This window comes from Chanodichthys erythropterus, chromosome 17, assembly GCF_024489055.1.
Source record: "Chanodichthys erythropterus isolate Z2021 chromosome 17, ASM2448905v1, whole genome shotgun sequence".
Lineage (NCBI taxonomy): Eukaryota > Metazoa > Chordata > Actinopteri > Cypriniformes > Xenocyprididae > Chanodichthys > Chanodichthys erythropterus.
In genome coordinates, this window is record NC_090237.1 from 40742750 (window position 1) to 40756428 (window position 13679).

A 13679-nucleotide genomic window follows, 5' to 3' on the forward strand; every position below is an offset into this window, starting at 1 on the left:
GCAGTTAGACTACTGTATTTTTACAGTATTTTTAAGTGCTGAATTTACAAAAATTCAATACTATACTTGCAGTACATATTTACAGAATAAAATATACACCTTACGAAGTTGTGATTGCAATACTTTTTCATGTAACTGCAATATTTGTTAACTGTATACAATCTACCTTTTTTTCTGCTGTAGCGTCTAATGAACGATCTGTAGTGTTTTGAAAGCATGTTTGATTTTGCCAGGAGAGTCGGGTGTTGTGAATGTAGTTAATATTGTGAGAAAATGGGTGAAGGTTTCAAGAAATGTCTCTTAGCAATTGTGAAAAACTAATGAAACTGAAACTGAAAGATTTCTGTACCTTCACTGAAATTGCATGCAACCAAAATGGTGATGCATCAAAAAGTTTATCAAGACATTGTACATAATCCATATGAATCAAACAGTTTAATCCAAGTGCTTTAGAAGATTTAAATTCTTCACATATAAACATTGATCAACGCACATACATGGAGCACATCAAAGAAGCTCAACCGTACTGAACACAACAGGTCAGCGTGGTCTGATTGATCTGCTTCTCTCTTTTTGTTATTGTGTTTGTTTGTCTCCGTAAATGTTTTGGAGTAAAAGTCAGGAGTGTGCAAACAAGGTTTTAATTCTAAATTGAACATGGAAGACTCAAGAAGTTCTAGTTTTCATTTTAGTGGAATTTAATGTAAATGTCATCAGCAGCTAATCCAACTGATAGTGACTGTTTCTGTGATTTTGAACTTTGTGAATTGAAGAATATGCACTCTTATAATATGCAATTTTTATATTTATTGCAATCTTTCCTTAAGTACTCAGACCAACTAGCAATTGGGATTTGTATGAAATAGGATCTTAGACCTGGAGAGTTCACACCCTCATACAAAATAAGCTTGCTTTTGTGCTGTTTTATTTTTCCATTTTTAGTTTGTAGGCGCTCAATTCTAGAAGGGCTCAATTATAAGCTCTATATCATCGCGGGCAAAACACAAAACAACACTCATGTGCTGCTGTGCTGAGGGAAACAGCCTACGCTCACGTGTTTGAACGCAGCTAGAGCAGGCAGAGGTGAATGAGCCGCACTTTTGTGACATTTGAATTCTCCTCTGTAATGCGATCTCACGCGAACATATTTTCCATTTGTGCTGGTAGATTACAGCAAAACAATCCACATCCACACAAACCTCTGCTCTAGTCGCGTCGCAGGAAAACGCATTGTGTTGTGGCACTGAGGAAACGAACACCGACGATATGTCTAGAGACCGAGGCGAGAAAAGTGATACTTCCTCATGCATAATACTGCAATTATAATCCTATGTATACTACAGCGCAGTGATTGGATTGAATGAGCTTTAAGTCATGCATAAATGTAGAAACGGTGGAAACGGTTGCTTTTCAAACCGGAAGTTAGAAATCGCTCTGAAAAATTCAAAAATAACTCATTTTAACTTTTAATTAAAATTAATGAGTACCTTTAGTGTTTTCATTGATGTGCAGTTTATACATATCTGTTTACATCTCAAAACATGTGTTCTGGGGTTTCATGACCCTTTAAATTCTTATTCCTATAGTGAAGTGTTAGTTCTTCCTAAAATAAAAATGTCATCCTTTGCTTGGCCTCATGTTGTTCCAAACCTGATTGACTTCATTTATTCCCTCAAACCCTAAAAACAGAAACTTTTTTTGGCATACTATGAAAGTATACAAAAGAAACTAGTTCCAAGAACAGGCAGAAACATACAGACAGAATTTCAGTTTTGGGTCAACTATTTCTTTACTTGGGTTTCTAATGAAATAGTGTGAGGAGATTTTTCACATAATGCTGACAATCACAAATAGTGCATAAACAGCTTCTTACCTTTGGACAGTTATCCCAGTGTTCATGAGGGTGAGATGCTGCACACAAGTAGCCACACCTGTCTATTCTTCTTCTGAGTTTCCTGAACATGCTAAAAGCTAAATTCCTTTGTTATGCCGGCTTTTTCTCTTCCAGGAGGATGGGTGTTCTTCCAGACACCAGCGGCACCTTCAGTAATAGAACATACTGTCATACTGCCGTGACACATTCAAAACTTTATAAGGATGGGTCTGAGATTCAGTGCTTGGATATAATTAAAATATTTCTTATATTTCTCATGTCTGTTTTTAACATAATTCATAACACAAAATGTCTCAATTTGGAATATTAACCATGTGTCAAATGTTTTATACAAGATAAGTTGAACACTCCCCAGTTGGAGATTGTGCCTGGGCAGGTCGTATGTAACACCCAGCTGCATGTAGCCTTATTATTAAATACTACTGCATGAAAAACAACACTTGGCTCATCCTCCAATACATAAGCTACACACTGGGAAGAGAACACTCTAAAGAGTTGCTTTGCTTTGCATTAAATATCCCATTAGGCTTTGGAACAGGACTTAAACTGAGGACATGTCAAACACAAGAATAAAAATTCATTTCTGTCTCTGTGTTCAGAAAACCATCATTTTAACTGAGGAAGCCTTATGGAACCATAACATAGGTTTCTGATGATGATGCATTCAAGATTCAGAATCGAAAGACTTTGCGCATTTTCAGTTTGTTGTGAGGAAAGTGAAGCCTTAATCAAAGTGATATTCCTTGCTTGATTTTATTATTATGTGCTCAGAAACCCAACAACCCAAAGCCTACATTGCAATTTAAGTTTCATACAATATATTACATATGATTTGATGTTACAATTTTTGTTTATTTTGTTGACCCTATGAGTAACCAGATGTTTAAGGAATGATGCCTCCATTGAAAATGTTGAGTGGAATAATCAATATGCCCTGTCTTAGAGGCTCATTGATGTACAGGATCATTCAGTCACACTTTCAGTTGTCAAAATGCCTGATCTCTGATTGGTAAATAAAGACTGTATACCAAGAGATAAAATAATAGTCTAAGAAGACTAATCACCTTATGCAAACAATTATTTTCTGAAAAGAAAGTTTTAAAATATACTGAATGTCCAAAACAGTCTGTGCTCTTACAACACAAACTGTGCACTGAATGACAATTTAGTGGATATGTATTTTAGGTGTTCTTTCCCCAAAATAAGATTTAATTTTGAAATCAAATTAGCCTATCTGGCGTGGTTAACACAATGAAATCAATAGTGTAGGCTGATGCTCATTTAAACAGTACACTTCCTTCTCTCTATGATAACAACACTAAGCCTAATTCCTCCCATGTCCATTTCATGTAAAGTTCAGTTCAAGATCTAGCCCTGGTTTATACATGGAGAGAGGGCGTTAGTCAGGGTAGAGCAAGAACCCAGAGAAGGTGCTGTCATCCTCGCTGCTAGAGTAGACACCATTCCAGTCTCTCAGCGTCTCTACCCAAACCTGGTCTCCGACATCCAGCTTCAGGACCACTAGATTGGATGCCTGGTCAATGTCTTGACCTTGTAGAGTGTCTCTCGAACGTACCTTACGCACCCCATTCACCACCAAAGAAGCACGAAGTGGCTTGTTTCTCACTGTGATCTGGTAGGAGAACACATAAACTCCTGAGTAGGAGCAGTTGAATTTGCTTGTGATGATGTCATAATGGTTTTCTCCGTTGTAGAAGATCTTGTCGAAGCGAACAGGAAATCCCGAAGGAGGAAAAGACTTGCTGGGATATAGGCCAACGCTGAAAGCAGAACGTACTCTCGATTCACTTTGACCCATAGCACCCTTCATTCCCCGTAGGCCTCGGTCTCCACGTTTCCCTTGGGGGCCACGGTCACCCTTTATACCCCTCAGACCTCTTATACCTTGGTTTCCTGGTGGTCCACGTGCTCCTGGCTCACCCTTTGCTCCAGGAATTCCCGGTTCCCCACGTTCTCCGGCGATGCCTGGAGTTCCGTGCATACCGTGTTGCCCAGATGGACCAGGGTCTCCACGCACACCTGGTGGTCCAGGGTCACCTGCCTCACCTTTCTGGCCCCTCTCACCAAGTAAACCGCACTCTCCTCTATCACCTTTTTCACCCTTTTCACCAGTCATGCCTTGGGGTCCTGGTGGTCCATCTTTGCCTGTCTCTCCCATATCACCCTTTGACACATTCAGATTTGGATCTCCTTTTTCCCCTTTAGAACCTTTGAATCCTGGCAGGCCAGCTGCACCCTTCTCACCTTTAATACCCATCTCACCTGTTGAGTACAAATATTGAGTTCTTATATTCATGTTATTTGCTCTAACATTTATATTTCCAGCGGGACCTAATGGATAATTATGTTCACCTTTCATTCCAGCCTTTCCCTGGATGCCTGGAGATCCTGAGAGTCCTGTGTTTCCTTGATCACCTTTCTCTCCTGATGCATTACAATGGGAATGTCTGAATGTCAATCTGATGACTGAACAAGGATAATGTCATTATGTAATCTACTGCTCAAGAACTTACCTTTATCCCCTTTAGATCCTGGAATGCCCTTTGGCCCTAGTGGACCTGGTAGACCTTTGGGTCCAGGTGCTCCCTTTTCCCCAGGTATGCCTATAATACAGCATTAAACAAAATTACAGAACCCAGGTTTTCCCCCACCACATCTATAGTAAAAATCACATTATTTAGTTAAATAAATGTATAGGGATGACTTCACTTTGCTGACCTGGCAGTCCTATGTCTCCTTTGAACCCTTGTGGGCCTTTCTCTGGAGGGCAGCACTCACAGAAGTTGAAGTAGCATTCGTTATAGTCTAGTGTGTAATTGTCTTTTGATGTTGTTGGCGATGCGGTGGTATCTGTAGGGTAGTCTATATAGTTGTCAGCAGGAAGTGTAGTGCTCTCTGTGATGTATGCAGGGAAGCGCTCTTTTGTTTTGGTGTAGTCCACAATCCGTGCTGTGACTGTAGGCTTGCCTGCATATGCAGTAGTTTGGACCATCTCTCTAGGGGGTTTCTTGGTGTACTGGTACTTTGGCCTCTGAGTGGGCTTGATTGTGTCACACAAGGTTATAAAGGTCAGTGCTATTACAATTATGTAGAAAGTGTGTACACACAACATCCCCATTTTCTGTCTGTAGAGAAAGAAGAGAAATGTGAATAATGACAGAATCATATGTTGGGTCTAATTGGACCAAACATCACCTTGTGATTGGTTAAAACGTTAAAGGGGTGGTTGATTTAACTTTAGTTAGTGTGTAATGTTGCTGTTTGATCATAAACAACATCTGCAAAGTTACGACGCTCAAAGTTCAATGCAAAGAGAGATATTTTCTTTTACAGAAATCGCTTTTTAAGGACTACAACAAATGGCTGGTAGGGACTACAACAAGCTTCTTCCTGTGTTGGTGACATCACAAACCCTAAAATTTACATAAACCCTGCCCCCGAGAACACTCAACAAAGGGGGCGGGGCCATGTTGGGCTGCTTTAGAGAAGAGGAAGAGTTGTTGTAGTCGAGTGTTGTTGTCATGCCGTCATTTTACACCGGACTGCTTCACAAACGAGGGTCAATTCAACCCAAAAGATGAACATGACGACACATGCTAGTGGATGAGTTGAATCAACTCCACAGCAACTACATCAATTTATCCACTAACCATTCAGAAACGTCTAAAAGTTGTAACTTCTTCCTGAGTCTCTCCATCAGTGTCGACTCCGGTTTGATCAGTGTAAGGCTGAACACCGTTACTGACAATCCTCATTTTGGCTGCGTGAGATTCTCCAGCTTTGTTGTTGTTGAGCTGTTAAAGCTCCTCCCTCTTCTGGAAAGGGGGCGGGAGCAGCAGCTCATTTGCATTTAAAGGGACACACACAAAAACGGCGTGTTTTTGCTCGCACCCAAATTAGACAAGCTATAATAAACAATCTGTTTACAAGATACAACCCGTTATACAAACCGTTCTCAGCCTGGAATTCACAGTCGGTTAATCATTCTGAATCGTGCTGCTAGAATGCGTTTAGTGACGTCGCCACTTAGGATTGGTCACTTTTCTGTTTCTGTTGTAGCTGGCTAAGCACGTTATTTGAGTGATGTAAACACAAATTAAAAATTAAATTAAAAGAAATATCGGATCATCCTCCATAACACAGTCGCTGTTTACATCTCATGTCATCAGTAAACTGTTATGTTACCAAGGCAATGACTGATGCATTTCTATTACATTTTCTTTTGTAACCCTCAAGGTCAGACATGACCTTGCTTGCAAAATCCTATAGGATTTATTTGAAACATTGTTATCAATACAGTACTACAACTGAATCCCAGATCAGGATATGCATCGTCATATTTTCTTGTCTTTAAATCACTGTGTCTACGCCGGACGCAATGGCTGTGCCGCAACAGCTTGAGGCTGTCTACTGGACACAACAAAGCAAAAGCTACAAATCCAATTGTCATTTGTGTCAGAGGTTGCGTAAGTGAGAATCAGTTTATTGTCTTGTGGCGCGCAACATCCAGTGTAGACAGCATCGCATATTTGCTTTTGTCTCTGATGTAGTTTTAATGTCTGCTTTACGTTTACCTAACACTGGCAGTCCTTTCACAAACTTGCATGCTTAGTGCAGAACCATGCATCATTCATTCATATTTTTACACTGGACCCTGCAATACTCAATACGGATTCTTCAAATTGCGCCATCTAGCAGTCTTTAATTCCATGACAACAACCACTACTGACAGCTCAAGTCTAAATTAATATTTAGTGTTCTTTGATTTACTTATTTTCGTAATGGGGTCTTGTATGATCCTGAAGAGGTTTCTTTTGCATGACAATCTGTTGACTGTATACTTTTCCTTAGCCTTGCTGTGCTCTACTTTTATAACTCCACGCCCCCCAGTTTGAGAACTACTGTGATAATGGCAACATATCACTAACATTAAACATAACTGCTGCTTGTCATGAGGTTAAAGGGTTAGTTCACCCAAAAATGAAATTTCTGTCATTAATTACTCACTCTCATGTTATTCCACACCCGTAAGATCTTCGTTCATCTTCAGAACACAAATGAAGATTTTTTTAATGAAGTCCAAGAGGTTTCTGTCCCTCCATAGAGATCCAATGCAACTACTTCAGAACGGTAGGAAAGACATCATTAAAGTACTCCATGTGACTCCAATGGTTTAACTTCAATTTTATCAAGCGATGCGAGTGCTTTGTTTGCCCGAAAAAAAAACATAATTTAGCACTTTACTTACGAAAATATTGTTCTGCAACGTGCGTTTTGGCAAGCATTACAATCCATGTATGTTGTGTTCAGACTCGCATCAACACAACGCACACATGCTTTGCATCGCTTCATAAAACTGAGGTTAAAGCACTGGGATCACATGGTTTACTTTCCATGTCTTTCCTACCGTTCTGGACCTTGAAAGTGGTAGTTGTGCAGGCTGTCAATGGAGGGATAGAAACCTCTCAGATTTCATTAAAATATCTTAATTTGTGTTCTGAAGATGAATGAAGGTCTTATGGGTGTGGAACGACATGAGGGCGAGTAATTAATGACAGAGATTTCATTTTTGGGTGAACTAACCCTTTAAGTCAAGTGATGTGCAAGAACAATTAAGGTTTGATGGTACTGGTGTGTCAGAATTTGAATTTGACTGTATACGTGAGTTGGTATTTGGTATTTGATTTCAGAGAGAATAACCTCTTAAATTTCAGTCTGTTCACCACTGGAGTTGTTTATATCCCTTTTACACTAACTTTATGCTCATTTTGAAGCTTGACACCTTTGGGCCCCAATGACTTTCACTGCATAAACAAAAGCTGAAACTCTCGTCAATTTTCTTTTGCATTCCACAGAAGAGAGAAAGTCATACAGGTTTGAATCGACTTGAACCTGAGTTAATGACAGAATTTTTATTTTTGAGTGAGCTTTAGTCATCTGAAATCAAAATCAGGACTAAAAAAGAAACTGTACACTAAGGGCCCTATCATACACCCAGGGCAATGAGACGCCAGGCGTGACAAAAGTGTTTTTTGTTAGTTTCATCCTGACGCAGTTATCATTTTCACGTCCAGCGCCACATTGTTAAAATAGAAAATGCACTCGTGCCCATCTGTTCGCCCATGGGCGTGCTGGTGTGAAAACGAGGTGTGTTGGGGTGAATTGTTGGCGTGTTGCTATTTTGAGGAGCTGAAATCGAATGCACCATTGACCAACTGAAACCTGCTCTAAAGTCAATGACGCAGTATGTTTCTGTTATTTAACAACGGCCATACACTCTGCTTATTACACACACAGGAACCCTAACTAACTGCACCTGCGCCATGAGCTTAGATTGTTAAAATAATGCCCTTAATTTCAATTTACGGGACATCAGTATTTTAGTTAGCTGATACTGAAACAAAAATCCAAAACCTAACCTTGAAATTTAGGTTACATATCTGCAAAGTATGTGTGCTCCTTTTGTGTTCAGAAAAAAAAAAGATCATACAGCTTTAGAACAATACTATTTTGTGTATTGACAGAATTTTCATTTTTGCATGAACCATGCCTTTAAAAACAGCACATGAATCTTGTCTTTTATATTTCCATATCTTGTCTTTCTGTATCTCAGACATTAAAATACCCAGTCGGTGATGTTAACTTGTGTGTAATCTGGGCTAAACAGAGCATAGTTTATTTTAAAGAACATTACACAAATGCCATTTACTCATCTGTGTTCCCTGAAATAGAAATTTGCCATATAATTCATCTTCTTTGTTGCGGTCACAGTTCTGGACTGCTGACAGTATCTAGAATATCAAAATCCACAAAAGGGGGTAGATCCTTTTACTCTCTGGCTCTGGAATAGCCTTTCTAGCATTGTTCGAGACACACTCTCTCAGTTTAAGTCTAGACCAGAGATAGACAACACTGCTCCTGGAGAGCTTCTGTGCAGAACACATGCAGCGTGCACTTGTATGCATATATGCATTTTATTCTCCAACACATGATCAGTATGATTAAGTTCATTTGAAGTGTTGAGCAGGAGGCCATGAGAAGATGTTAAAAGTGTCAGGCTTCTGTAGCATTTTCTATACGACTGTCTACCTCACTACAGTGGCCACGTTTCTTTATGTCTAGTGTGTGGTGCTTTTGTGACATAGAATCCTGGACCCTCATGAATCAAGCCTTCTAACCAACAGCAAACAGGGACAAAAAAAAAATACTAGTCTTTCAGCTGGACGGCTGGACTCGGGGGCAATGTGACACATGATCTAGGGAGAATTTCTCCTGCAACTCTCTGGCACTAATGGATGGACAGGTGCCAAGCACACAGCTTTCATAGAAATATAACAACACCTCAGAGACTGATTTATCAAACCCGCTACTTGGATCAAAACTTGTCATGTTTTCATTCTCAGTCTTTGTAACGGAATAGTTTGTGATTATTACAGGTGATGTTTGATTGCAGCATTCGTTGAGTCCAGAACCTGCCAGCTGAATATAACAGACTCAGTCAGGAAATCAGAGTCTCATTCCAATCTGTTTGGTGTCAATCCAAAAAAGCTTTTGTCCAAAAGAGCACCGATAATCTCAGGAGCTCACTTCAGCATCAACTGTTTTCTGATGGGAAATGGCTTATCCATTGAAGCTGCTTTTTGAGGTAAAATGAAGGCTACTGGCACCCAGCGACCATGACCAGCTTAGTTCTGTGAATGTGTGTGTGATGTGTTAGGGGTCGTTCACAGAGACGGCTTTTTAAAATTTAGCATGCAAGATGCAGCACAACCGTCAAAGACAAATTTTGCAAAATCGCTGACAAATGCCTGAAAACGGAGGCAAATCGGTGCTCGTTTTCGCAAGTGACATGAAACGAATGCTTATACAATGTTCAGGATAATACTGTAAGATCCATTCTGTGCTGTAATGTCAATGTGTCATGCAAAGAAAAGGTATTAATTCAAACTGTAGTCTCAAGCCCTGGCTATACTTAATTTTTTACGCACACGCTAGAGTACGTGCACTTTCGAACGCACAGCCTCGGAAAGTATACTGTGCATACACAGGCATTTGACACATGAGCAGTTTCGAGCAGTCTCTCACCACGAGTTACAACCCATGTAAACATCTTTGTATTCTTTCATGCTAGAGTTGTACAAATGAGGAACTTTCTAACCTCTTCACACAATCTTTCGCCTATGTAGGCCTCAGTAGCTCGCATGTGTTCTGTTCATGTGTTCAGGTCTGTTCTGTTTATGCAGTTTTTCTTTGACTACCTTGTGAATTGACGCCCCAAGGGCACGGCTGCCACCTTGTGGATAAACTAATTACTACAAAAAAAAATAAAATGCTGCTTGTACAAGTACACACGGTTACAAAAATCCGGTGGTGCGCATACAGTACACATGCACTCTTCTGATGATGAAATTCATGTAAAAAGTGATCTATACTTCGGGCTTCACATAGCTAGATCTATTTCGTCTATAATTTTAATGATCTCATCTGTGGACATGATTCCGGTGAATTGCAGAGTTGGTGCAAACATATTCACATCACTATGATCAGATGATTTCTGTTTGTTTATTTTGTTACATGCAGCACATATTTTCATATTCATCTAAACATTGCTCTCAGCAGCATAGACAGTGTCTGGATGTTCGTTAACAGTATATCGCTGCAACAGTATTTCCAATTTATTCTCATTTTTAAGCGAATAACAAAAAAGAGCTTCGCTGTGAGTAAATCGGGGCCTTGAATCAGTTCAGTCTCTTGGGCCTCATTTATAAAATGTTGCACAGAAACCATCCTAAATTTGATCTTACAATCATTTCTCAAATGTGCATATGCATGATTCAATAAACGTACGCACAGCAAACGCACGTACACCTCTCTTTCAGATGTGAAATCTATAAATTGCATTTTATACAAAAATGTATTTGCATTTTATAAAAATATCAATGCTATTGTCATTTATTGTAAAGAAAGATAGCTTTTTGGAGCCTACACCTCTATCCTCATATCCAAGAACCTCTGGAATCAATGAAGCTGGAAAAAGGCATAAGGAGAATCCAGTCACTCTTATGTTTCAGACTGGAGCATAGGCTATAGACTAAGGTATGCACAGCACAGCAAGGCAAGGGGCCGATACCCATCTGAAACGTGAGAGGAAGGCCAGCTTCAGGAGGGTAATACTCCACCTTGACCTGCTGGTGTCACTCCACCATTCAACACAAACCCAACCATAGTGCTCGCTTTACCCCAACCCATGCAAAGAGAGGCTCTGCTGAACACAGGCCCCGGGCCGCCAACCCCCCCATTCCTGAAAAGCCTTATGGGAGCGAGACAGGGTAAACCATAGGACACGGAGCCCGTATCGCAATACAACCCCAGAGCCCCTGGTGCACTACTCCACAATCAGGAGCAACAGAGCGGACAGAAATAGATGGTTTTGAGTTCAAATGATCCTTACATCGAGAGGTTTAAAATTGCATATCAAGAGACGGACATTCATTTTATCAAGGCATCATGTCATGAATGCACGGTATATCTGTAAAGCACGTTTGCTCCAGTTTAAGGGGATCTGAAGAGCAAGGAGGCTGAAGTGTCACCTGAGCTGGAGGTGTCTTTGGTAACGGTTAAGGCTGTGCTCTGCTGGTAAGCCTTTAATGGAGATCACTATGACCTTGTCAGCAATAGAGAGGCTTTTGGACTATTCACCCACTCACTTTTTTCTCTTCAAATTCCCAAGACAGACTGGAAGACTTTTCGATTCACAGGGTTATGTAAAAAGCAAGGAAAAAATAAACAACAATGGACAAAAAGAAAGACAATAAACAATTGAACTAAATGTCGAAACATCAAAATATAAGTTTGCTTGTTTCTCTATAGAACATTTTAAAAAGTCCCGTGATAAATATGACCAATAAATATGAAGTCATAAAAGCAACTACAATAATTATTTACCCAAATATCACTCAATATAAAGACTGACTTTAGAATGCCCTAGTTAAACACATGATAAAAATACATGTACATAAAACACCTAAAAACATAAAAAAATGACATTTTGGCTAAAGCTCTTGGAAATTGACATTTGCAGTCTAGATCTCAATTTGCTAGATGTATAAAATAGCAGAACTACCAGCACATTATCTTTAAAAATGCATTTTGATTTAAAATGTAAGACCGATAACTGTAGGAAACTGAACATCACCACTGCATCCTCAGACAGAGCTGAGATCAAGTCAATGAAAGGCATCAGTAAATGTGTTTACCAGACAGCAGGCTTGACTCGTGTCCCGCGGCTTCAGCTGTTTCCTTCCGATTGAGCTCAAAACACTGAGGAGCGTGGAGATAGCAGATCTGTGTCTGTGAGTCTCTCGCTCACGGATACACACGGATTTGAGGCGAGAGCAGGGGGTGTGTACTACGGTTCTGGCCCAGTGCTTCACAGTCACCCAGACTGAACCTGAACAAAGTGCCGGGCAGTGGTGTTACCAGAACTGACCCAGAAACCTGACCCAGGCCCACAGAACACTGTGCAGTCTATTCACCTGCTCGTCCTTCCCATTCCCTCCCATTTCCTCCCTCTTTCTCGCTTTTTTCATTCATTCTCATGTAGGCTCAGACATTTAATCTAGTACTATGGGGGATAATAACAGTTTTGTATCCTTTCATTTGAAAAGCTTCCGTCTGAACTGTGGGGAAATCATATTTTCACACCTCAGGCACACTGCTCTTCCTCGACATTATGTGCTTTTCAAAGGCCGTTTCTGTAGCGATTACCCACAATTATAAATGTGCACCAGTTTTAACGGCATGGCAAAAGTTGGAGCAAAGCATGCTAACTGTTCTGTCGTCGCTGCACAGATAAGCACTGTTTAGGGTCTTGTTAGCTTGGATAGCCTGAAGTGGATCATGGCAAGATCGATTGATAAAAAAAGAGTGTTTCTGTTTTTTGGAAAAAATATTAGACCATTCACAGCATCTGATAGCAATCATAAACGTTAGCCGGGTGTGTATGGATCTGTTTGGCAAACAGGTACGCTATGTATAGTGGGCGCCCATACGGGTTTAGCACAAAAGATGAACATGACGGCACATGCTAGTGGATGAGTTGAATCAACTCCACAGCAACTACATCAATTTATCCACTAACCATTCAGAAACGTCTAAAAGTTGTAACTTCTTCCTGAGTCTCTCCATCAGTGTCGACTCCGGTTTGAACAATGTAAGGCTGAACACTTTCCTCATTTTGGCTGCGTGAGATTCTCCAGCTTTGTTGTTGTTGAGCTGTTTAAGCTCCGCCCTCTTCTGGAAAGCAGCAGCTCATTTGCATTTAAAGGGACACACACAAAAACTGCATGTTTTTGCTCACACCCAAATAGGGGCAAATTTGACAAGCTGTAATAAATGATTTTGAGCTGAAACTTCACACACACATTCTGGAGACACCAGAGACAATAATAGGTCCCCTTTAATCATGTCTCAGTAAGTTTGGAACTGATTTGAATTTGAATTTGATTTGAATAGGGCAAACAAAAGCAGTTAAATCAATCAGAAATAAAAATATCCCTAACTACAAGTGAACTTATAGATAGACTGATAGTTTACTTTTTTTAGTATATGAAAGTACACTTTGAAGTATACTCTCAGTAAACTACTAGATTTGTAGTTTTATACTGCAAATGCACTGTTTTTTTAAGTGAACTTAACACCATACTTATAGTTTTCTATTACTTTTGCATTTAAGTACTACTGACAATGCTGAGACTGCAACATA

At 40.0% G+C, this 13679-nt stretch overlaps 1 protein-coding gene across 1 annotated transcript; it reads right to left on the minus strand.

Annotated features, from left to right (window-relative positions):
* Positions 1 to 2180: 2180 nt before the first annotated feature.
* otol1b (otolin 1b) lies at positions 2181 to 6521 on the minus strand. The gene is made up of 5 exons (XM_067364454.1): positions 6490 to 6521; positions 4634 to 5040; positions 4429 to 4518; positions 4268 to 4339; positions 2181 to 4177 (listed from the first exon to the last, which is right to left on the minus strand). Exons 1-5 carry the CDS (start codon positions 6519 to 6521, stop codon positions 3294 to 3296), a joined length of 1485 nt encoding a protein of 494 aa, XP_067220555.1. The 3' UTR covers positions 2181 to 3293.
* Positions 6522 to 13679: the final 7158 nt, after the last annotated feature.

What these genes read in the sequence shown, in the direction of transcription:
- otol1b (XM_067364454.1), bottom strand. Translation starts at nt 6,521, where the DNA reads ATGCAAGTTTGTGAAAGGACTGCCAGTGTTAG. An exon ending in GAAAGGACTGCCAGTGTTAG is followed by an intron (nt 5,041 to 6,489) that starts GTAAACGTAAAG and finishes CTTTCTCTACAG; the next exon opens with ACAGAAAATGGGGATGTTGT. An exon ending in AGGATCTAAAGGGGATAAAG is followed by an intron (nt 4,340 to 4,428) that starts GTAAGTTCTTGA and finishes GTAATGCATCAG; the next exon opens with GAGAGAAAGGTGATCAAGGA.